The 25,428-nt window shown below is 48.9% G+C and overlaps 1 protein-coding gene across 7 annotated transcripts in view; it reads left to right on the top strand.

Moving 5' to 3' along the window:
- The window catches only part of LOC119622700 (uncharacterized), a 65,943-nt gene extending 41,029 nt beyond the window's left edge, over window positions 1–24,914 (top strand). For 2 of the 7 annotated variants that reach the window (XM_073012812.1, XM_073012813.1), the window contains 5 exons: window positions 5,913–6,018; window positions 16,480–16,621; window positions 16,951–17,076; window positions 17,760–17,855; window positions 23,385–24,914. In XM_073012812.1, coding sequence (XP_072868913.1) covers window positions 16,480–16,621; window positions 16,951–17,076; window positions 17,760–17,855; window positions 23,385–24,502 — 1,482 coding nt within the window. In that variant the 5' untranslated portion in view covers window positions 5,913–6,018 and the 3' untranslated portion in view covers window positions 24,503–24,914. Of the gene's footprint in view, window positions 1–3,604; window positions 3,851–5,912; window positions 6,019–16,479; window positions 16,622–16,950; window positions 17,077–17,759; window positions 17,856–23,384 lie in introns of those variants that run through there. The other 5 variants (XM_073012814.1, XM_073012810.1, XM_073012809.1 and 2 more) reach the window with 5 other exon arrangements.
- The last annotated feature ends 514 nt before the right edge of the window (window positions 24,915–25,428 follow it).

Raw genomic sequence — 25,428 nt, 5'->3', positions numbered from 1 at the left:
TTTTTTAAGATGAAACTGACTTGAGTTGGGGAAAGAATGAAACTGGTACTGTAGTTTTAAATCTTGATAAGACCAAATGTTTTTGTGGTGGTGGTTTTTCTATCACGAGTTTCCCTTGGGTCTTATTGGAAGAGGTTTTTCTTTTCTTTTCTTTTGAGACCAAGTCTCACTCTGTCACCAAGGCTGGAGTGCAGTGGCACGATCTCAGCTCACTGCAACCTCCACCTCCCGGGTTCAAGCAATTCTCCTGCCTCAGCCTCCTGAGTAGCTGGTATTACTGGCAGGCGCCACCACACCCGGCTGATTATTGTATTTTTAGTAGAGACAGGGTTTCACCATGTTGGTCAGGCTGGTCTCATACTCCTGACCTCGTGATCCACCCACCTTGGCCTCCCAAAGTGCTGGGATTACAGGCGTGAGCCACCTTGCCCGGCCTGAAGGAGGTTTTTCCTATGACATGTCCGTAATTCTTTTTTGCTATTTTTGATTAGTAATATTAGAAGAGATCTAAATACATAGCAAAGTAAAAGAAAAAGAAACCTTTGTACTCATGATCCAGATTGAGCAGATGTCAAAAGTTTACTTCATTCTGAGCCGAATGGATGTGGGGGAAAAAAAAGTATGCTGGGTTCAGATTTTCTACAGAACTAAAACCTCATAAATACTGTTGACCCGGGCCGGGCGCGGTGGCTCAAGCCTGTAATCCCAGCACTTTGGGAGGCCGAGACGGGCGGATCACGAGGTCAGGAGATCGAGACCATCCTGGCTAACACGGTGAAACCCCGTCTCTACTAAAAAAATACAAAAAACTAGCCGGGCGAGGTGGCGGCAAAAAAAAAAAAAAAAATACCGTTGACCCTTTGTACTCTCCCTCACTGAGATTAAACTGAAACTTAAAATTGCTATATATCTTTTATTTGCGGGGGTTGAGTCTCTTGTCACCCAGGCTGGAGTGCAGTGGCCCAATCTGGGCTCACTGCAACCTCCGCCTCCTGAGTAACTGGGATCACAGGCGCCCACCACCACACGTGGCTAATTTCTATATTTTTGGTAGAGACGGGGTTTCCCCATGTTGGGCAGGCTGGTGTTAAACTCCTGACCTCAAGTGGATCACAGGTGTGAGCCACCCCCCCGGCCAACATTGCTGTACATCTATGTTTTGGTTTATTTACTAGACAGGAGTGTAGCCATAATCAGTGTAAGATTGCTTTGTATGTTCATCACCTTTGCCTGTATTTCTTTCAGGGTTGTCTTTTTCTTATTTTTAGCATTTTTTTCATATATTTTAGATATAAATTCACTTTGAGTTGTGGACATTGCAGAAATCTTGAGTAGAATGTGATAAATTCCTGGTGTTTCTCCAATGGCTGTATTTTTTAGGATGGATCAACTTAATGTTGAGTGGTTTATTCTGGTTTTGTGTTTGCCAATTTTAGTAATTTATATTTTCTAGGAAAGTGTCCCATTTAATTTTGAATTTGTGGCAATTATTTATAGTAATCTTACAATTATAAAACTCGACCATGGCCAGGCGCTGTGGCTCACGCCTGTAATCCCAGCACTTTGGGAGGCCAAGGCGGGTGGATCATTTGAGGTCAGGAGTTGGATACTGGCCTGGCCAACATGGTGAAACCCCGTGTCTACTAAAACTACCAAAAAAAAAAAAAATTAGCTGGACAGTAGCGGCGCACGCCTGTAAACCCAGCTATCAGGAGGCTGAGGCAAGAGAATCGCTTGAGCCTGGGAGGTAGAGGTTGCAGTGAGTCAAGCGTATGCCGCTGCAGTCTCATCTGGGTGACAGAGTGAGACCCTATCTCAAAAAAAAAAAAAAAAAAATTCAAACCTCGACTGTATCTGAAATTGTCTTTTTCATATCTTCTCTTGCTCAATTGTGCCTGGATTCTGGTCGGTTTTATTAATCTTAAATACAAGCCAATTATTTTATTAGTTTTAATAAAACCTTTCCAAGAATTAAGTTTTTTCTTTTTAACTTATTATTGTAGTCCTGATATATGTATTAAATAAAAAGTGAAGCGTAATAACATTCAGCTGAGGTGACTAGCATGGAAAAAAGAATAGGGAGCATCCACCCCCATTTGTCCAGTCTGTGTCTCCCAGAAAAAGACATTTAAAAAGGAAAAAAAAGCACAAACCCCCAAAGATAAAAGCATATGAGGAGAAATTAAAAAGAAGAGAGGAATACTTACTCTGTTTTATGGAATAAAGTGTTTTTCCACTTAAAAAAAAGAACAGGTTAAAAAAGAAATTTCTGCCACAAATGTATCACCTGAATCTAATCATGAGATATTAAACCTAAATTGAGTAATGTTCTTTTTTTTTTTTTTTTTTTTTTGAGACAATCTTACTCTGTTGCCCAGGCTGGAATGCAGTGGCACTGTCTCGGCTCACTGCAACCTCTGCCTCCCGGGTTCAAGTGTTTCTTCTGCCTCAGCCTCCCTAGTAGCTGGGATTACAGGCGCCCACCACCACACCCGGCTAATTTTTGTAGTTTCAGTGGAGACAGGGTTTCACAATGTTGGCCAGGCTCATCTTGATCTCCTAATCTCAGGTGATCCACCTGCCTTGGCCTCCCAAAGTGCTGGGATTACAGGCATGAGCCACCACGCCTGGCCTGTTTTATTTTTTAATAGAGACAGGGGTCTTGCTATGTTGCCCAGGCTGGCCTTGAACTCCTGGGCTCAAGGCATCCTCTCGCCTTGGCCTTCCTGAGTGCTGGGATTATAGGTGTGAGCCACCATGCCTGGCCCCAGTGGTTTTAATCGTAGCCCAAGTACATGCAGATTTGTAGTTATTTAGAGATCTCTTGCTGTGCATACCTGGGAAAATGCACCTAACATCTGCCGGCCATGTATGAGACAAACCATGTGACTATCAAGACCCCAAGGCTAGCTGGGCGTGATGGCTCATGCCTTTAACCCCAGCACATTGGGAGGCTGAGGCAGGCAGATCACCTGAGGTCAGGAGTTCAAGACCAGCCTGGTCAACATGGGGAAACCCTGTCTCTACAAAAATACAAAAATCAGCCAGGCATGATGGCAGGGGCCTGTAATCCCAGCTACTTAGGAGGCTGAGGCAGAATCGCTTGAACCCAGGAGACAGAGGTTGGAGATCGTGCCACTGCACTCTACACTGGGTGACAGAGTGAGATTCCATATCAAAAAAAAAAAAAAAAAAAAAAAAAGACCCTAAAGCTCTCAGAGATACCCAGGAGCTGGCCCTGCCCCCTCTCCTTCTGGGTCATGAACGCCAGCCATGCCACAGCCCTGGGATGGACTCTAGCACGAGGGGCTTCCTGCCCGCACAAAGCCTCGCCCAGGTGCCGCTCGTGTGTGCTCTGCCACCTTGTGGTGGGACGTTTTTCATCAGCCCTGAAGTCCCTCCAGCCGCCTGCACAAATGTGGTAAAATGTTAGTATTTGGAAGATCTAGATGAGAAGGGTATTTGGAAATTCTTTGTACTATTCTTGAGACTTTCCTTTGAGTCTCAAGTCACTCAAGTAAAAAGTTAAAAAGCTAAAATCACTTATTGGAAAGGATTTGTTTAAACTACCTCCCCAAAAACATTTGGTTTGTATTTAAAACTAATAAATTAGACAAACTTCAGTCTGCACTGATCAAGGGAGAATAGAAATAAGCTATTTTTAGAATGGAAGACAAGATGATTTCAGATACAGTAGATTTTCTTTTCTTTTCTTTTCTTTTTTGAGACAGAGTCTTGCTCTGTTGCCCAGGCTGGAGTGCAGTGGCACGATCTTGGCTCCACCGCAACCTCCATCTCCCTGGTTCAAGCAACTCCCCTGCCTCAGCCTCTGGAGTAGCTGGGATTACAGGTACACGCCACCACGCCCGGCTAATTTTTTTGTATTTTTAGTAGAGATGAGGTTTCACTGTGTTGGCCAGACTGGTCTCGAACTCCTGACCTCAGGCAATCTGTCCGCCTCAGCCTCCCAAAGTGCTGGGATTACAGGCGTGAGCCACCGTGCCTGGGCTTTTTTTTTTTTTGAGATGGAGTCTCGCTCTGTTGCCCAGGCTGGAGTGCAGTGGCATGATCTTGGCTCACTGCAACCTCCACCTCCTGGGTTGAAGCAGTTCTCCTGCCTCAGCCTCCCCGAGTAGATGGGACTACAGGCATGTGCCACCATGTCCAGCTAATTTTTTTTCTTTGCAGTTTTAGTAGAGAAAAGGTTTTACCATGTTGACCAGGCTGGTCTTGAACTCTTGACCTGAGGTGATCCACCCGCCTCGGGCTCCCAAAGTGCTGGGATTACAGGCGTGAGCCACCACGCCTGGCCAGTAGATTTTTTAAAAATGAGATGTTACTATAAATCATTTAATGGCATAAATCTGAAATTAAGTAAGACACATTTGCAGAAAATTGTAAATTGCTAAAATTGACTGACATAGAAAACCAGAATAAACCACTTCTACACATTACAAAAGTCTTGAAGAGAGTTTGATAAAATTCCTAAAAAACATATAGGCCTGGTATTTCTTTGGGAATATTTTCAAGTATGGATTCATTTCATATTTAGGGGTTTAAATATTTTTTTGCATTCTTTTTATTTTCTAATATTATTGTTTTTTGAGTTAGTGGGATCTATGCAATGTATATATTTTTGTTTTGGTATTCAGGTTTGCTTTTATGCTTGCTTTTTTTTTTTTTTTTTTGAGATGGAGTTTTACTCTGTCACCCAGGCTGGAGTGCAGCAGTGCAGTCCTGGCTCACTGCAACCTCTGCCTCCTGGGTTCAAGCGATTCTCATGCCTCAGCCTCCCAAGTAGCTGGGATTACAGGCATGCACCACCATGCCTGGCTAATTTTTGTATTTTTAGTAGAGACAGGGTTTCGCCATGTTAACCAGGCTGGACTCAAACTCCTGACCTCAAGTGATCCACTTGCCTCGGGTGCTAGGATTATAGGCGTGAGCCACTACACCTGGCCTGTAGTAATTTTCTATTGTTGTATGATAGATTGCCACTCATTTGGTGACTAAAACCACACCCACTTAATAACACAGAGTTTGGGAGGTCAGAAATCCTGGAGGCCTCGCCTATGGGTTCCACGCTCCAGGTAGCCTCCGGATCAAAGGAACGTGTAGGCTGGGGCTGGGCTTTTAGCTGAAGGCTCTGGGAAGAATCTGCTTCCAAGTGCATTTAAGGTGGTTTGCAGAATTCTGTTTTAAGACTCAGGTCCCTGATTCCTTGCTGGCTGTCAGCTGGGGGCCACACTCAGCTCCCTAAGCCCACCAGCTTGCTTTCCAACGGGGTCCCCCATGGTTTTTTTTGTTGTTTGTTTGTTTTGTTTTTTTTTTTGAGACAGAGTCTCGCTCTGTCACTCAGGCTGGAGTGCAGTGGTGTGAGCTCGGCTCACTGTAACCTCTGCCTACCGGGTTGCAGTGATTCTCCTGCCTCAGCCTCCCTGGTAACTGGGATTATAGGTGGGCGCCCCCACACCTGGCTAATTTTTGTATTTTCAGTAGAGACGGAGTTTCACCATGTTGGCCAGGCTGGTCTCAAACTCCTGACCTCAGGCGATCCACCCGTCTCAATCTTCCAAAGTGCTGGAATTAGAGGCATGAACCACCGTGCCCAGCTGGTCCCTCCATTTTCAAAGTCGGAAACCGCATGGACTCCGTCTTATGTTCCAGGCTTTCTGACTTTCCCTTCTGCCACCGATTGGTTTCTCTCTATCGGGGTAAAGGTACCCTGCTAATGTCTTCTCTTCCCCCTGTAGAGGCGGGGTGTTTGTTGACCAGGCTGGTCTCAAACTCCTTGGCCTCAAGCGATTCTCCTGCCTCAGGCTCCCAAAGTGCTGAGGTGACAGGTGTGCTAATGTTTTCTTGTGAGCCTCACTGCGTCATTGTAATTTCGGGTTTTCCTCGTGTCTTTGCAGAAGCTCAGGACTGAACTTTGTCAGGAAGGTGGGTCCCTCCTCTCAGCACCTCAAGCTTGTTTCTACCCCGGTCTGCAGAGGCTGGAGCTGGAGTCCCCACCTGAAGGTAAGTTCTCAGTAGGGGAGCGGAGCCTTGGCAGCCAAGTGCATTTGCCCAAGTGTTCGAGGCCCAGGCATGCCGGGAGTAAAACATTCCTGTGAAGAAGAACTTGGCAGCGGGGAGCAGGAATCTGCTTTGGAAAGCGAGACCCCAGTTCTGAGACCTCTTCACATAGCTTAGGGCTGAAGCCAGAGGGCCACGTGGAGGGTGGCAGCTCCCAACGTCCGTGTACCTGGGGCCAGGCACGGTGGCTCATGCCTGTAATCCCAGCAATCTGGGAGGCCGAGGTGGGCGGATCACCTGAGGTCAGGAGTTCGAGATCAGCCTGACATGGCAAAACCCTGTCTCTACTAAAAATACTAAAATTAGCTGAGTGTGGTAGCGGCTGCCTGTAGTCTCAGTTACTCGGGAGGCTGAGGCAGGAGAATCGCTTGAACCCGGGAAGCGGAGGTTGCAGTGAGCCAAGATGACACCACTGCACTCCAGCCTAGGCAACAAGAGCGAAACTCCATAAAAAACCCAAGGTCCATGTACCTGAAATGGCCCCAGCCTGCTTGGGGACAGAGTAAACCTGGGTGGTCACGTCAAGGGATCATCTAGGTTTCAATTGAGTGGAAGCCTTGCTAGGAAGAGAAAGAGGATCTTGCTTTAGGGAGCGCAAGTTTGCGGACTCAGGGCCAGAGCATGTCCCTGGTGCTCAGAGGACAAGCCCGGCCCACACTGTCTCTGGATCATTTGCAATTCCCATCATCCTCTCCTGCCTGCGCAGCCCAAGCGTCCGCTCTGCCCATCCCACTGGCACCTCCGGACCTGGCTTATACCACGATGGAACCAGGGGTGTGCAAGGGAGAGAACACAGTCATAGCTTCTTAGTTTGTGTTTCTGATTGGGCCAGTAAAGCCCCTTCCTCATCCCTCTTTTCTACTTAGCAGTAGAGACAGAAACTAAAAGCCATGGCCTCAGGCTGCTAAACAAAACCAAAACAACAACAAAATAAGGTGGGTTGAACAAGCTTGAGTAAATAAACTCTTACACTATGATAAGCCATAGAATTTGCTTCCTTTTTTTTTTAGCGACCGATTTCGGCTTTCTGCAACCTCCGCCTCCTGGGTTCAAGCAATTCTCCTGCCTCTGCCTCCCGAGTAGCTGGGTTACAGGCGCCCACTATCACACCTGGCTAATTTTTGTATTTTTGGTAAAGATGGGGTTTCGCCCTGTTTGCCAGGCTGGCCTCAAACTCCTGACCTCAGGTAATCCACCTGCCTTGGCCTCCCAAAGTGTTGGGATTACAGGCGTGAGCCACCACACCTGGCCAGAATTTGCTTTCTTAACCTGAGTTTTTTGCTTCTCCTTCTCATGTCAAAGACTAAACAAAATGGGTGTGAGAGAGACATTCAGAACCGCCAGGCTCAGTAGAGGGCGAGCCGGCACTCATGCCCAGGGCTCCGGAGCACCAGTCAGGGGCTTCTTGCACTGTTCCACAATCATGGCTAAGACTTGCCCTGTCCCACCTTCTCCACCTTTAGCCCTCCCCATGGCTTTCCTGTCGCCAGGGGAAGGACATTGATAGGAGCCCATGAGGAGAAAACCCAGTAAAATGCATGTATATTCTTATGAAATATTTGCATATGAAACAGCACCAGTTTATCGTTGAAGAAATTAGAAAAAATATGTTAAGAAAAAAATCCTCCCAGTGAGGTGGCTCATGCCTGTAATCCCAGCACTTTGGGAGGCTGAGGCAGGAGGATCACTTGAGCCCCTAGGAGTTTGAGACCAGCCTGGGCAACATGGTGAAACCCTGTCTCCAGAAAAAATACAAAAATTAGCTGGGCATGGTAGTATGTGTCTGTAGTCCCAGCTACTTGGGAGGCTGAGGCTGGAGAATCACTTGAGCCCAGGAGGCAGAGGTTGCAGCAAGCTGTGAACGTGCCACTGCACTCCAGCCTGGGTGACAGAGTGAGACCCTATCTGAAGAAACAAAACCAACCAAACCAAAATCCTACCATGCAAAGATAATCATTGTTAATATTCCCTGTGTTTTCTTCAGAAATTTTTTTATTTTATTTTTTGAGACGGAGTTTTGCTTTGTTGCCCAGGCTGGAGTACAATGGCGCGATCTCGGCTCACCGCAACTTTCGCCTCCCTGGTTCAAGTGATTCTCCTGCCTCAGCCTCCCAAGCAGCTGGGATTGCAGGCGTGAGCCACCATGCCCGGATAATTTTGTATTTTCAGTAGAGATGGGGTTTCACCATGTTGGTCAGGCTGGTCTCAAACTCCTGACCTCAAGTGATCCACCCACCTTGGCCCCCCAAAGTGCTGGGATTACAAGCTTGAGCCACTGTGCCTGGCCCAGAATTTTTTCTTTATAGATGTATGTTTACAAACTTATTACATGTGCTGTAGTTTGTAGTGGATGTATACAAACAAGAAACAGACCGGGCACAGTGGTGCATGCTTGTCTTCCTAGCACTTTGGGAGGCCAAGGCGGGAGGATCACTTGAGGCCAGGAGTTCGAGACCAGCCTGGGCAACATAGTGGGACCCTGACTCTACAGAAAACATATATGTATATGTGTGTGTGTGTGTGTGTATTTGTGTGTGTATATATATGTAAAGTTTTTTAGATGGAATCTCACTGTGTTGCTCAGGCTGGAGTATAGTGGTGCAATCACAGCTCACTGTCACCTCCACCTCCGAGGCTCAAGTGATTCTCCTGTCTCAGCCTCCCAAGTAGCTGGGACTGCAGGGGTGAACCACCGTGCCTGGCCTCTACAAAAAATAAAAACAGGCCAGGCATGGTGGCTCATGCCTGTAATCCCAGCACTTTGGGAGGCCAAGATGGGTGGATCATCTGAGGTCAGGAGTTGGAGACCAGCCTGGCCAACATGGCGAAACCCTATCTCTAGTAAAAATACAAAAATTTAGCTAGGCGTGCTAGCGTGTGCCTGTAATCCCAGCTACATGGGAGGCTGAGGCATGTGAGAATCACTTGAACCCAGGAGGAACAGGTTGCAGGAAGCCAAGATTGCGCCATACCACGGCACTCCAGCCCGGGCGACAGAGCAAGACCCCATCCCCTTGAAAAAGTTTTCTTACAATTTTTTTGGGGGGATGGAGTCTCACTCTGTTGCCCAGGCTGGAGTGCAGTGGTACGGCGCAATCTCGGCTCCCTGTGACCTCTGCCTCCCAAGTTCAAGAGATTCTCCTGCCTCAGTCTCTTGAGTAGCTGGGATTACAGGCACGTGCCACCACATCTGGCTGAGTTTTGTATTTTTAATAGAGACGGGGTTTTACCATATTGGCCAAGCTGATCTTGAACTCCTGACCTCAGGTGATGCACCTGCCTCAGCCTCCCAAAGTGTGGTGATTACAGGCGTGAGCGTCTGTGTCCAGCCTGTTTCTTCAGAATAAATTTCTAATAATTACATTTTTGGGTAATGGATGGGGGTTGTAGAAAATTGCACATTGATTACTGAGACACAGATACACATACTCATTAAGAAAAACAGTCAGTCGTGGTGGTTCACCCCTGTAATCCCAAGGTTTTGGGAGGCTGAGGCAGGCAGATTGCTTGAACCCAGGAGTTTGAGACCAGCCTGGGTAATACAGTGAGACCCTGTCCCTACCAAAAAATTTAAAAATCAGCTGGGCATGGCTGGGCGCAGTGGCTCACGCCTGTAATCCCAGTACTTTGGGAGGGCGAGGTGGGTGGATCACGAGGTCAGGAGATCGAGACCATCCTGGCTAACACAGTGAAACCCCTTCTCTACTAAAAATACAGAAAATTAGTCGGGTGTGGTGCGTGCACCTGTAGTCCCAGCTACTTGGGAGGCTGAGGCAGGAGAATGGCGTGAACCCAAGAGGCAGAGCTTGCAGTGAGCAGAGATCACACCACTGTACTCCAGCCTGGGCGACAGAGCGAGACTCTGTCTCAAAAAAAAAAAAAAAATATATATATATATATATATATATATTAGCTGGGCATGTGACACACCTATAGTCCTAGTGTCTCAGGAGGCTGAGGTGGGAGGATCGCTGGAGCCTGGGAGTCTAAGGCTGCATTGAGTCATGATTGTATCGCTGCATTCCAGCCTGGGCAACAGAGTAAAACCCCGTCTCAAAAAACAAAACAAAAATCCAAGTCAGGCCTCACAAGAGTGAGTCCCTATGACATTTCCAAGGTAAGGGCTTTGCTCTGATAATGGGGACCCTTCAGAGAAGGTTTTCTCCCACCTGTGCCCATGAGGGGTGGGGTGTGGGGTGGTCCCAGAAGTTGATCAGGAGCTCCTGGACAAGCGTGGCCTCTCACATCCTCTCTCCCCACCCCGACGTCTGCCTTCACAGGTGTCTGCTTTCCCACAACAGCAAAGAATAACCATGGCCCAGGTGAGTGTGGCATTTCTTTCTACTGCGCTTTTTCAGCAGGGATTTCGGATGCTCATAAGAACGTGACTAATAAAGGCTGGGCGTGGTGGCTCACACTGGCAATCCCAGCACTGTGAGAGGCCAAAGTGAGCAGATCACCTGAGGTCAGGAGTTCGAGACTAGCCTGGCCAACGTGGTGAAACCCTGTCTCTACTAAATACACAAAACTATGGCCCGGTGCGGTGACTCACACCTGTAATCCCAGCACTTTGGGAGGCCGAGGCGGGCGGATGATGAGGTCAGGAGATGGAGACCATCCTGGCTATGGTGAAACCCCGTTTCTACTAAAAATACAAAAAGCTAGCTGGGCGTGGTGGCGGGCGCCTGTAGTCCCAGCTACTTGGGAGGCTGAGGCAGGAGAATGGCATGAACCCAGGAGGCAGAGCTTGCAGTGAGCCAAGGTCACGCCACTGCACTCCAGCCTGGGCAACAGAGTGAGACTCTGTCTCAAAAAAAATAAATAAATAAAAACAAATAAAATAAAAACACACAATTAGACAGGTGTGGTGGCAGGTGCCTGTAATCCCAGCTACTGGGGAGGCTGAGGCAGGGGAATCACTTGAACCCAGGAGGTAGAGGTTGCAGTGAGCTGAGATTGCACCATTGCGCAATCGCGCCCAGCCTGATGCTTGTAAATTTATATCTGACATTCCTGTCACTTTAAAAAGGCAGGCAGAGGGCCGGGTGCAGTGGCTCACGCCTGTAATCCCAGCACTTTGGGGGGCCAAGGCAGGCAGATCACGAGGTCAGGAGATCAAGACCATCCTGGTTAACACTGCAAAACCCCATCTCTACTAAAAATACAAAAAATTAGCCGGGCGTCGCAGGCACCTGTAGTCCCAGCTACTCAGGAGGCTGAGGCAGGAGAATGGCGTGAACCTGGGAGGCAGAGGTTGCAGTGAGTCGAGATTGCGCCACTGCACTCCAGCCTGGGCGACAGCGAGACTCTGTCTCAAAAAAAAAAAAAAAAAAAAGCAGACAGATTACATCTAATATACGACTTGTGTTGTCTTGTCTGTTTTGGACAACTGTGTCTACTTCTCAGAGGAAATACAGCTCTTTCAGGCATTTAAAGATATATTTGATCCTTGTATGCGAGATGTAGCAGACCCATCCGCAATAACAACCACCTTGAAAGAAACACCACAGCAAATCTCCTGCGAGTTTTCTTCCCCTCTGTGTAAACAGCAGGTATTATGCCAAAGCTGCCGTCTGTGGTTCTGCTTGTTTGGTTTGAGGATGCAGAACACTCAGGCCTACAGAGACAGCCTTGTGTGGCGCCAAGTGACCTGGATGTAACACTGCATTACCTAGAGGAACGAATGAATGAACTGCGTGTTCTTGAAATGGCCTGCCCTGTCTACCGCCACACCCCCCGGAACGTGCCTGATCTTGTCTGAAATTGCTTGCCATGATGGTTTTTATTTTTTAAATTAAAAAAATGTTTTTTTGAGATTCGGAGTCTTGCTCTGTCGCCCAGGCTGGAGTGCAGTGGCACGATCTTGGCTCACTGCAACCTCCACTTCCTGGGTTCAAGTGATTCTCCTGCCTCAGCCTCCCGAGTAGCTGGGAATATAGGCATGGACCACCACGCCCGGCTAATTTTTGTATTTTTAGAGATGGAGTTTCATCGTATTAGCCAGGCTGGTCTCAAACTCCTGACCTCAGGTGATCCGCCCCCCTTGGCTGCTAGCTCTCTTTGCATGTGGGTGACATCAGTGTTTTCCATCAGTCTGGAAGCTTTCTCCTTCTTCCGCTCTTCACCCTGGGTTCTAGGAATGTGTGAGTGTGGAGTGCACTGGTCAGAAGTTCTAATTCAAGTTCTAATCTTGAAGTTGTAAGAGCCAGAAATCCAACTAGAAGTAGGTTAGGATTTAAAAAACAAAAAGTAATTCTAGAACTTTGGGAAGCGGAGGCAGGAGGATTGCTTGAGGCCAGGAGTTTAAGACCAGCCTGGGTAATGTGGCAAGACCCCGTCTCTACAAAAAATACAAAAATTAGCCAGGCGTGGTGGCACATGCCTGTATTCGCAGCTGCACGGGAGGCTAAGGTGGGAGGATCACTTGAGCTTAGGAGGTCGAGGCTGCAATGAGCTGTGATCATGCCTTTGGACTCCAGCCTGGGCGACAGATGGAGAGCCTGTCTCAAAAAAAAAAAAAAATTCTATAAGGCAGCACGCAAGCCTTGGGAAGAGCAGGTGTGCAGTCGGGCTCCAGAGGCATCTGGCAACCCAGGTATCGCCAGGAATCTTTCTTGTTCCCTGTTCTCTGCTTCTGTAACTTTCTTCTCAGGCTGACTTTGTCTATGTGGCCAGAAATAGTGTAGCCACAGCTCGTCTCCTGACAGCTGCAAGTTCTGCCGTGGTGAGGGACTGAACCTCCTTTCGCTGATCCAGTTTGAAAGCTCTCTGGGGAGGATTCCATTGGTCCAGCCTGGCTCAGGTGTATTAGGCCCTCTGTCCGGGCAGCTGTGTACAGGGCAGGAAGGGGTTGGTCCCAGAGGAAGACGAGGCCTCGTGAACTTTACCACTGTCCACTCCAGGAAGGAAAACGCTCACAGAACCTGGGTTTCTTTGTGCTTTGTGAAGCCAGGGATGTCTGGGTGTTTCACACCAGAAATATCTCAGAGCAGTGGAAGAGGCTAGAACAAGGTGGCGAGCCACACCTGCCCTGTCTGTGAAGCTGGACATTTCACTTGCTGTGTTCCTTGGAAGCACTATTTTTTTTTTTTTTTTTTCTAGGTGGAGTCTCACTCTGTCACTCAGGCTGGAGTGCAGTGGCACAATCTCAGCTCACTGCAACCTCCACCTCCTGGGTTCACGCCATTCTCCTACTTCAGCCTCCTGAGTAGGTGGGACTACAGGTACCCGCCACCACGCCCAGCTAATTTTTTTGTATTTTTAGTAGAGACGGAATTTCACCATGTTAGCCAGGCTGGTCTCGATCTCCTGACCTTGTGATCTGCCCGCCTCGGCCTCCCAAAGTGCTGGGATTACAGGAGGGAGCCACCACGCCCGGACAGAAGCCACTGTTTTGTAGGAAGCCAAGTGCCACTGGGAATGACTCCCTGTTAGGACAATCTGTGCACTGAAGATGACAATGACCCGTTTCAGCGCTGTCTGTCCAGCACTTTTGTAGTCTCTGTGCTTTTCATATGTTATTTCATGTATACACCCATGAGAGGCATATCTATATAAATTATATATTTACATGGCATTATATATTTATATAGAAATTATATATGAATAAATTACATAGAAATTACAAAGACACGTATTAACTATGTAGACATTGTATATGTATAAAACTAGACATTGTGTCTATATATACTAGACGTGTATGTAAACTACATTATATATTTATATGTATGTACATGTACATATACTACATAGATGCCAGGCATGATAGCTCATGCCTGTAATCCCAGCACTTTGGGAGGCTGAGGTGGGCAGACCACCTGAGGTCAGGAGTTCAAGACTAGCCTGGCCTCATGGCGAAACCCTGTCTCTACTAAAAATGCATAAATTAGCTGGGTGTGTGCCTGTAATCCCAGCTACTTGGGCGACTGAGGCAGGAGAATCACTTGAACCCAGGAGGCAGAGGTTGCAGTGAGCCGATACTGCACCACTGCACTCCAGCCTGGGCAACACAGTGAGACCCCATCCCCCCCACAAAAAAAAGTCACTGGCTTCAGCAGCCTTTAGCTCTTGGTGATAAGTTTTCTAGAGATCGGAGTTTGGAAGAGAACCCAGGCTCCTCAGGGTGATTGGAGATCTGGGCTTCTTTGTGGATTGCCTCTCCCCCTCCCACATAGCTCCCGGTCCCTGCTGCTGCCCCCGGGTTGTGCCCTGCTTCCTGCCCCTCCTCTGCACATGCTTGTCCCACCGTTGGGGACACTTTGGGTCACCCATTTGCCTGTGAGCATCCCTCACCACCCCAGCAGCCTGTGTCCGGGGCGCCCACTGCAGCCCTTTCTACCCAGCATCCCCCCTTGAGCTCCACCGCGGTGACAAAAGCGCCCCCAACCCTCACTTTTTTTTTTTTTTTGAGGCAGACTCTTGCTCTGTGGTCCAGGCTGGAGTGCGGTGGCGCGATCTCGGCTCACTGCAAGCTCCGCCTCCCGGGTTCAAGTGTTTCTCCTGCCTCCTGACTAGCTGGGATTACAGGTGCCCGGCACCATGCCCAGCTAATTCTTTTGTATTTTTAGTAGAGATGGGGTTTTACCATGTTGGCCAGGCTGGTCTTGAACTCTTGCCCTCAAGTGATCCACCTGCCTCGGCTTCCCAAAGTGCCGGGGTTACAGACGTGAGCCAACCTGCCCGGCCTCAAATTATCTAAACTAAAATTCATTAAACAACATAGTGAGACCCCACCTCTACAAAAAATTTAAATAAAATTAGCTGGGTGTGGTGGCACATGCCTGTAATCCCAGCTACTCAGGAGGCTAAGGCAGGAGAATCGCTTGAACCCGGGAGACAGAGGTTGCGGTGAGCCAAGATTGCGCCACTGCACCCCAGCCTGGACAGAGAGAGACTCTGTCTCAAAAAGATCTAAGGCCAGGGGCAGTGGCTCACACCTCTAATCCCAGCACTTTGGGAGGCTGAGGCAGGCGGATCACCTGAGGTCAGGAGTTCGAGACCAGCCTGACCAACGTGGAGAAACCCTGTCTCTACTAAAAATACAAAATTAGCCAGGCGTAGTGGTGCATGCCTGTAATCCCAGCTACTCAGGAGGCTAAGGCAGGAGAATCGCTTGAACCCGGGAGACAGAGGTTGCGGTGAGCCAAGATTGCGCCACTGCACTCCAGCCTGGACAGAGAGAGACTCTGTCTCAAAAAGATCTAAGGCCAGGGGCAGTGGCTCACACCTCTAATCCCAGCACTTTGGGAGGCTGAGGCAGGCGGATCACCTGAGGTCAGGAGTTCGAGACCAGCCTGACCAACGTGGAGAAACCCTGTCTCTACTAAAAATACAAAATTAGCCAGGCGTAGTGGTGCATGCCTGTAATCCCAGCTACTCAGGAGGCTGAGGCAGGAGAATCGCTTGAACCCGGGAGACAGAGGTTGCGGTGAGCCAAGATTGCGCCACTGCACTCCAGCCTGGGTGACAAGAGCAAAACACACTCCAAAAAAAAAAAAAAAAAAAACTCTCTTTCTGTCTCTATATGTCTATATATAATATATAGATATAATAGATAATATATATGTATTTTATATATATATATACCCTCATATTTTCTTCTAAAAGGCATAAATTAAAAATGTTTAAATGGGGGTCTTTAATTCACGGAGAGAGGGGATGGGAGGGGTGAAGGAGGCCAAGCCCTGTGCTGCATCTGTGGAATCCCTTCTCTGCATTTCTCTTGCTGTTTTAATGTTGAGCATAGCTTACATTGAGGATTAGAATCCTGCGCTAATTTAGCTCCTGCTATCCTCTCGTCTGGCGCCTCCCACCTTTCTTCCACATCAGATCATCTGTAGTTCCCCTCCTTAAATACCGTGAGGTGGGAGTCCCCATTTCCTACAGGGAAAAAAAACAGTCACTTCTACGCACACTCTCTCCCTCTCCCGCACACACCTTACACCCTGCATTTTCATTCTCTTTGTGGCTCCTACCAGACTTTTCCGTGCCTCCTTTGCCCATGCCAGGCCTCCTGCTAGGAATATCCTTCAGACATCAGATCACTCTGTTTATCTTTCGTGATTCTGCTCGCCCGTGACCTCCTAGGAAGCTTCACTTGACAGTACGTTGGATCTGGCTGCTGTCTTCCTCGTGCCCATTCTGTATGTAACCACATGTCTACCACCGCCTACAGTGTAGTCTTACGGTACAGCTCTCTTCATGTGTTCATCTGCAGCAACACTTCTAAGCACCTTTAGAACAGGAACGATTTTGTGTTCAGCCCTTGACCCCACGCACCTGGTAGAACACCAGCAGCGTGCCAGGTCCTTGAAAGGTGCTTGATTGTTGAAGGAATGAAGAGATCCAGTAGGAATGAAGAGATCCAGTAGTGAGATTTTGTTTGTTTGTTTGTTTGTTTTTGAGATGGAGTCTTACTCTGTTGTACAGCCTGGAGTGCAAGGGCAGGATCTCAGCTCACTGCAACCTACGCCTCCTGGGTTGAAGCGATTCTCCTGCCTGAGCTTCCCTAGTAGCTGGGATTACAGGCACCCACCAGCACGTCCAGGTAATCTGCTTTTTGTAGAGACGGGGTTTCACCATGTTGGCCAGGCTGGTCTCAAATTCCTAACCTCAAGCAATCCGCCCGTCTCAGCCCCGCAAAGTGCTAGGAGTACAGGCGTGAGCCACTGCACCCGGTCGAGATATTTTTTCTAAAGATTTTTTTGTTTTCTCTTCCACAAAGTGTAGTACAAAGTTAGGGGTGTGCTCAGCTTCCTACCTAACCTAACAGGGGGAGAGCTGACCTCAGAAGGTGGTAAGAGCAATCTCCTCTACGCCTTTGCCGTCGTACCCAGTGCCAGCCACTCCACATTCATCAGCCACGTGCTGTTCCAGGGGTCACTGTCATTCGGGGACGTGGCTGTGGGCTTCACCCAGAAAGAGTGGCAGCAGCTGGACCTGGAGCAGAGGACCCTGTACCGGATGTGATGCTGGAGAACTACAGCCACCTGCTCTCTCTGGGTGAGGAAGACTTCCCTGTGGTCCTCGGGTTACATGAGCTCTTTTCCTTAGTTGTGTAAAACTGGGGAACTGCTCACACACTAAAAGTGCTAGGCTGGGCATGGTGGCTCATGCCTGTGATCCCAGCATTTCAGGAGGCCGAGGTGGGAGGATTGCTTGAGCCACAGGTGCAAGACCTGATCTATACAAATTAAAAAATGAGCCAGGCATGGTGGCATGTGCCTGCAGTCCCAGATACTTGTGAGTCTCAAATGGAAGGATCACTTGAGGCCTGAGTTCAAGACTAGCTGGGCAACAGAGTAAAACCCCATCTCTACAAAAAAAAAAAATTAAATTAGTTGAGGGTGGTGATGCATGCCTGTAATCCCAGCTACTTGGGAGGCTGAGACGGGAGGATCATTTGAGTGCAGGAGGTTGAGGCTGCAGTGAACTGTGATTGTGCCATTGCACTCCAGCCTGGGCAACAGAGCAAGACCCTGTGTCAAAAATAAAAGTGCTTGGCCTTGGGTTTCAGTGGTCAAAGAGTCTCGATCCCACCTGGGGTCCTTGTGAAGTTACCGGCCAAGCGAAACAGCTCTTCTGTGGCTGAGACGTCCACCGTTTGTTTTGCAGGCTGAACTGTCTGCTTGCTTGGAAGGCCCAGCTGGCTCAGCACAAATCCTTTAACTGTTTCTCCTGAACAGGGTGTCAAGTCAGCAAACCAGCTGTGATCTCCAGTTTGGAGCAGGGGAAGGAGCCATGGATGGAGGAGGAAGAGATAAGGACGTGGAGCTTCCCAGGTGAGTGAGTGGCCTGCAGGGGGCTGCGGGATGAGGCTCCTGGAAGTCTACAAAGGAGAACCCATGGATGTTCTTGGTTTGTTTTTGGTTTTTTTTGAGATGGAGTCTTAGTCGCCCAGGCTGGAGTGCAGTGGTGCAATCTCAGCTCACTGCAACCTCTGCCTTCCAGGTTCAAACCATTCTCCTGCTTCAGCCTCCTGTGTAGCAGGGATTACAGCCGCGTGCCACCATGCCTGATTAATTTTGTATTTTTGGTAGAGACGGGGTTTCACCATGTTGGTCAGGCTGGTTTCAAACTCCTGACCTCAGGTGATCCACCCGCCTTGGCCTCCCAAAGTGCTGGGATTACTGGTGTGAGCCATGACACCCTGCCGGATGTCCTCTTGTTTCAGGCAACTGGGCTTAAAAGCCTGGGATCTTGGCTGGGCGCAGTGGCTCGCACCTGTAATCCCAGCACTTTGGGAGGCCAAGGCGGGCGGATCATGAGGTTAGGAGATCGAGACCATTCTGGCTAACACAGTGAAACCCCGTCTCTACTAAAAATTAGCCTGGTGTGGTGGCGCGCATCTGTAGTCCCAGCTACTCGGGAGGCTGAGACAGGAGAATCGCTTGAACCTGGGAAGCAGCAGAGGTTGCAGTGAGCCGAGATTGCGCCACTGTGCTCCAGCCTGGTGACAGAGCGAGACTCATCTCAAAAAAAAAAAAAAAAAAAAAAGCCTGGCATCTTTGCAAGCAGGTGTGGACATTTGGCCCTGAACCCTGAGATGCCTCAGTGATCCTGCCACCTGCACACATCACTACACGATTCCTTTTCTGTCCCTGGATTTTAGAGAAAGGCATATTCTATTTTTTTTTTTCTTTTTTTTGAGACAGTCTGGCTGTTGCCCAGGCTGGAGTACAGTGGTACGATCTCGGCTCACTGCAACCTCTGCCTCCCAGGTTCAAGCTGTTCTGCTTCAGCCTCCTGAGTAGCTGGGATTACAAGCACATGCCACCATCATGCTCAGCTAATTTTTTTTTTTTTTAAAGTGTAGATGGGGTTTCACTATGTTAGCCAAGCTGGTCTTGAACCTCTGACCTCAGATGACCCTCCCACCTCTGTCTCCCAAGGTGCTGGGATTACAGGCATGAGCCACCGCACCTGGCCTTCTTTTTTCTTGTTTTGAGAGAGGGTCTTGCTTTGTCACCCAGACTGGAATGCAATGGAGTGATCGTAGCTCACTGCAGCCTCCAACTCCCGAGCTCAAGTGATCCTCTTACTTCAGCCTCTTGAGTAGCTGCTACTTCAGACACATGCCATCACACTGAGCTCTTTTTTTTTTTTCATTTTTGTAGAGATGGGGTCTTCCTATGTTGTCCAGGATGGTCTCAAACTCCTGGGCTCAAGTGATCCTCCTGCCTTAGCCTCCCAAGTAGGTGGAACTACAGGCATGAGCCATATGCCTGACCGTCTATTTTCCTTTGTCCTTTGATTCTGCTCTGCTGTCCCCACTAAGACCTCGATTGCTAAGTCTTCAGGTAGAATTTTCAGTATTTTCCCTGTGGTTATAAAACAGGCTTTCTCCTCTGTTCAGAGATTCATTCATCTGCCCTTTGTTAAAACAGCTGTTATTTTGTACCATTTGTTGTTCTTTTCATCTTTTTCTTTCACTGTGAAATGCCTCAAAAACATATTTGCTACATGTATAATTTAGTCCCCATTGTCTTCTTCACACCCACAAACTGGTGAAAGCCATTCCTGTCCTTTAGTGTACTTAATGACTTTATTTATTTTTGAGATGGACTCTCACTCTGTTACCCAGACTGGAGTGTAGTGGCGCAATCTCAGCTCATTGCAACCTCCGCCTCCCAAGTAGCTGGGACTACAGGTGCGCGCCACCACACCTGGCTAAGTTTTGTAATTTTAGTAGAGGTGCCATTTCACCATGTTGGCCAGGATGGTCTCGATCTCCTGACCTCGTGATCCGCCCACCCTGGCCTCCTAAAGTGCTGGGATGACAGGCGTGAGCCCCTGCACCTGGCCAACTTGACAGCTTTAAATCACTGCTGTCTCCCTCCCAGCTCACCTTCGCGTGGCATTGGTTCATGCTGATCACCAAGTTTCTGCTGTCGAAAATGAAGGGGCTGGGTTATTTGGAGTTGGCAGCATCTTTTCTATTAAACGCTCATTCAGGGGCCAGGCATGGTGGTTCACGCCTGTAATCCCAGCACTTGGAGAGGCTAAGGCAGGCAGATCACATGAGGTTAGGACTTCAAGACCAGCCTGGCCAACATGGTGAAATCCCGTTTCTACTAAAAACACAAAATTAGCCAGGTATGATGGCATGCGCCTGTAGTCTCATCTAATCAGGGGGCTGAGGAGGGAGGTTCACTTGAGCCCAGGAGGTTGAGGCTACAGTGAGCTGTGGATCCTCCAGCCTGGGCAACAGAGCGTGACCCCATCTCAGAAAAACAACAATGAAAGATCAGCTAGCACCAGTAATGGAATCAGAAGTAATTAAACCCTCCAGGCATGGCAGCTGTCACCTGTAGTCCCAGCACTTTGGGAAGCTGAGGCTGGAGGATTGCTTGAGTCTAGGAGGTCGATGTTGCAGTGAACTATGATCACACCACTGCACTCCAGCCTGGGCGAGATCCCATCTCTCAAAAAAAAAAAAAAAAAAAAAAAGAGACTTGGCTTATCTTCCAGGTTTTTTAGTAGAGATGGGGTCTCACAATGTTGCCCGGGATTGTGTTGAACTCCTGGGCTCAAGCGATCGTCCCACCCTGGCCTCTTAAAGTGCTGGGATTACAAGTGTGAGTCACTGTGCCTGGCCGATCTTAGAGGTTAGTGTCAGCTTTGTCTACTTCATGCATCTGGTTACTCTACTATCCAGCCTGGTGTATGACCTTTTATATGACTTTTACATTCTTCTTTTAAGACGGTGTAATACGGCTCCATTCTGCCTAATGGGCTGTACTCAGTATAACCCCACGGGGAGAAGAGCTGTTATTTCATTTGTCCATGTTTCTTCAAGAAGCTCTGGGGGACACTCCTTTAAACCCTCTTTGGATCAGGACAAGGATTCTTTGTCAAGCATTTGTTAAGGACATTGCTAATTAATTGATGATCCACACTGAAATTACTTGGGGAACTTTAAAAATAGCCCTGGCTGGGTCTCACCCTAGAAATCTGATGGAAATGAACAGGTGGTCTTCACCTCAGAAATTCAGCAGTTCGACTCTGGAACTTTTTTCTTTTTTTTTCTCTGAGACGGAATTTTGCTCTTGTTGCCCAGGCTGGAGTGCAATGGTACAATCTCAGCTCACCACAACCTCCGCCTCCCAGGTTCAAGTGATTCTCCTGCCTCAGCCTCCATAGTAGCTGGCATTACAGGCATGTGCCACAATGCCTGGCTAATTTTTTTTTATTTTTAGTAGAGATGGGGTTTCTCCATGTTGGTCAGGCTGGTCTTGAACTCCTGACCTCAGATGATCTGCCTGCCTCGGCCTCCCAAAGTGCTGGGATTACAGGCGTGAGCCACTGCACCTGGCCATGAACTTTTTTTTTTTTTGAGAGCGAGTCTTTCTCTGTCACCCAGGCTGGAGTGCAGTGGCACAGTCTTGGGTCACTGCAACTTCCGCCTCCCGGGATCAAGCAGTTCTGCCTTAGTCTCCCAAGTAACTGGGATTATAGGCATGCACCACCATGCCTGGCTAATTTTTGTATTTTTGGTAGAGATGGGGTTTCACCATGTTGACCAGGTTGGTCTCAGACTCCTGACCCCAGGTGATCTGCCCACCTTGGCTTCCCAAAGTGTTGGGATTACAGGCGTGAGCCCCTGCACACAGCCGGGAACTTCTAAACAGAGGAGTGACTCCCTTGAGTTGGACATGAGCCTCAGAGGTGAGGCAGCAGGTAGCGTCTTTGGTTTAAAATGTAAATGAAGATACACCAGGTGTGGTGGCTCATGCCTGTAATCTCAGCATTTAGAGAGGCGGAGGCAAAAGAATCGCTTGAGGCCAGGAGTTCGAGACTAGCCTGGGTAACATAGCAAAACTCCATCTCTACAAAAAAAGAAACTAGGCATGAGCCACTGTGCCTGGCTAATTTTTATAATCCCAGCTAATTGGGAGGCCAAGACAGAAGGATCGCCTTAGGCCAGAAGCTCAAGACAAGCCTGGGCAACATAGTAAGACCCCCATATCTACAAAAACAATTTTAAAAACTAGCTGGATGTGGTGGCATGCACCTGTAGTCCCAGCTACTTGGGAGGTTGAGGTGGGAGGATCGCTGGAGCAAGGGAGTTTGAGGCCGCAGTGAGCCATGATTATACCCCCATTCTCCAGCCTGCATAACGGAGTGAGACCGTGTCCCCAAAACAAAAACAAAGTGGTAATACAGGCATCAGGAGACAGCAGGGAGTCTGACTCTGAGGACAGGATGGCTTGTGTGGACTCTAGTATTCTTCTGTTGGACATCTTAAAGATCCATAGGTCCATGTGAGGATAAGTCACTGCAGAAAATGCCTCTAGCTCCAAGATAATTCCTTTAATAATAAAGATCTCATGGCCGGGCACAGTGGCTCACGCCTGTGATCCCAGCACTTTGGAATGTCGAGGTGGGTGGATCACCTGAGGCCAGGAGTTCGAGACCAGCCTAACCAACACAGTGAAACCCTGTCTCTACTAAAAATACAAAAAATTAGCTGGGCATGGTGGTGGGTGCCTGTAATCCCAGCTACTCGGGAGGCTGAGGCAGGAGAATCACTTGAACCCAGGAGGCTGAGGTTGCAGTGAGCTGAGATTGCACCACTGCACTCCAGCCTGGCGACAGAGTGAGGCTCCATCTCAACAACAACAAAAAGGGCCTCATGCTTTGAGAAAATCCATTTGGTATACGGAATGAAAGGGAGCATAGGTCAGGAGAACGTAGGAAGTGTGGAGAGCGAAGGCCTCGTGTAACCTGGGCCTCAAGGGAGGTACCGGGCACTTGGTTTTGCTACTTTCTGGGACAGAGTTTCACTCCATCACCTAGGCTGGAGTGCAGTGGTGTGATCATGGCTTACTACAGCTTCAACCTCCCAGGCTCAAACGATCTTCCCACCTCAGCCTCCTGAGCAGCTCGGATTACAGGCAATTAAGACTTGAAACCACAAAATGAATCCTCCCTTCAAGCTTTTCTGCAGTAGTTTTGTGATACAATACTCCAAGATTAACAAATTTATGGCCAGGCATTGTGGCTCATGCCTGTAATCCCTGCATTTTGGGAGGCCGAAGCCAGCAGATCACCTGAGGTCAGGAGTTCAAGACCAGCCTGGCCAACATGGTGAAACCCGGCCTCCACTAAAAATACAAAAATTAACTGGGCATGGTGACCAACACCTGTAATCCCAGCTACTCTGGAAGCTGAGGCAGGAGAATCACTTGAACCTGGGAGGCAGAAATTGCAGTGAGCCAAGATCACGCCAGTACACTCCAGCCTGGGCAACCGAGTGAGACTCCATCTAAAACAAAACAAAACAAAAAGTTTGTGTTATCTTTTTCTAGAAGTTTGGCAAGTTGTTACCCAGCCAGGTAGCCAACAGCAACACCAAGACCAACGTTTGAGTGATACATTCATAGACAAGAAAGACTGGACCCGAAATGAGCTTCATGAATGTAATCAACTAGGAAAAAAACTCCATCAGAGCCCAAACCTCGTTCCATCAAAACAGCAGGTCCACACAGGTGACTTGTGCGGAAAGAGTCTGATGTGTAACCTGGACTTCACTCCTAACGCCTACCTGGCAAGGAGGAGATTTGAGTGCGACGGCGGTGGAAACTTGTTCCTCTATTCGAAACTTGAAACTCCACCTTCAGGAGCGAATGCACGCGGATGTCACCAGTGTAGAAGTGTTTTAAGCTGTGACGAGGGATTTCCTGCAGATCAAGGAGCCAGTAGTGAGAAACCCCACGCATGCACCAAGCGTGGGAAAGCCTTCTCCTGCAGATCGGCCCTCATGGTGCATCACGGGGTCCACACCGCGGAGAAATCCTTTGCGTGCAGTGAACGGGGGCGTGGTTCCAGGGAGAAGGTTTGCCCGACAAACGGGGAACTCACACAAAGGAGAAACCCGGTAGAGACGGCAGAAGGGGTAAAACGATCTTCCAGAAGACAGGCCTCTGTGTCCCCGGGACAGTTCACGCGGGAGCAAAGCCTTACAGGTGTTCCGAGTGTGAGAAAACCTCCCACAAGTCGCGCCTCATCGAGCACCATCGCTCCCACGCGGGGGAGAAGCCGTACGGCTGCAGGGAATGCGGGCCGTCCTTCTCCCGGAAATCGTGTCTCCGAATCCACGCGGGGGAGAAGCCGTACGGCTGCGGCGACTGCGGAGAGGCCTTTTTCCAGAAGTTCCACCTCATCCTGCATCGGAGGACTCACACCGGGGAGAAGCGCCACGGCCGCGCGGAGTGCGGGAACGCGTCCTCCCAGAACTCCTGCCTCCTGCCGCACAGGCGGACCCACACTGGGGGGAAACCGTACCAGTGCTCCGACTGCGGGAAGACCTTCTCCCAGAAGGCGAACCTCATCCGCCATCACCGGATCCACACGAGGGAGAAGCTGCACGGGTGAAGAGGCCGCGGGGTCATCACAGAGTCACAGCACGAGGTCGCCGAGCCTCTAGGAAGGACATCCCCAGGGAGACAGCCCTCAATCGAAACCCGACGCCCCCCTAGGCAGAGGTCCCATATCGGGATGACATTCTACCACTTTGGTGGCTTAAGAAAAGCATAGTCAACCTGGCGTGGTGGCTCATGCCTGTAATCCCACCACTTTGGGACACTGAGGCGGGTGGATCACCTGAGGTCAGGAGTTCAAGACCAGCCTGGCCAAGATGGTGAAAGCTCAGCTGTACTAAAAGTACAAAAAATTAGCCGGGCAGTGTGGCAGGCGCCTGTAATCCCAGCTACTCTGGAGGCTGAGGCAGGAGAATCACTTGAACCCTGGAGGTGGAGGTTACAGTGAGCTGAGTTCGCGCCACTGCACTCCAGCCTGGCGACAGAGCGAGACTCTGTCTCAAAAAAAAAAAAAAAAAAAAAAAAAAATGGACTTTGGGGACTCAGAGGCAAGGTTGGGATGAGAGTGGATAAAAGACTACACATTGGGTACAGTGTAGGCTGCTTGGTTGACAGGTGCACCAAAATCTCGGAAATCACCACTGAAGTAGCACCACTGCACTCCAGTCCGGGCGACAGAGCAAGACTCTGTCTCAAAAAACAAACAAACAAACAAAAAACAACAAAAGACAAAATTAGACGTGGTGGCACGCACCTATAATCCCAGCTATTCGGGAGGCTGAGGTAGGAGAATCACTTGAACCTGGGAGGTGGAGCTTGCAGTGAGCCAAGATCATGCAAATGCACTCCAGCCTGTGCAGAAAGAGAGAAACTAAAAAAAAAAAAGTCTGTCAAAGAAAAACCACAGATTCACCGCTGAATTCTACCAGATATTTAAAGAAGCACCAATGCAAATTCTTCTCAGACTCTTCCAGAAAATTAAAGGGGAAGGGATTCCTCCAAAGTCTTTCTACAAGGCCAGCATTACCCTAAT

Source organism: Chlorocebus sabaeus, chromosome 28 (genome assembly GCF_047675955.1).
Source record: "Chlorocebus sabaeus isolate Y175 chromosome 28, mChlSab1.0.hap1, whole genome shotgun sequence".
Classification (NCBI taxonomy): domain Eukaryota; kingdom Metazoa; phylum Chordata; class Mammalia; order Primates; family Cercopithecidae; genus Chlorocebus; species Chlorocebus sabaeus.
This window is presented reverse-complemented; position numbering and strand designations above follow the sequence as displayed.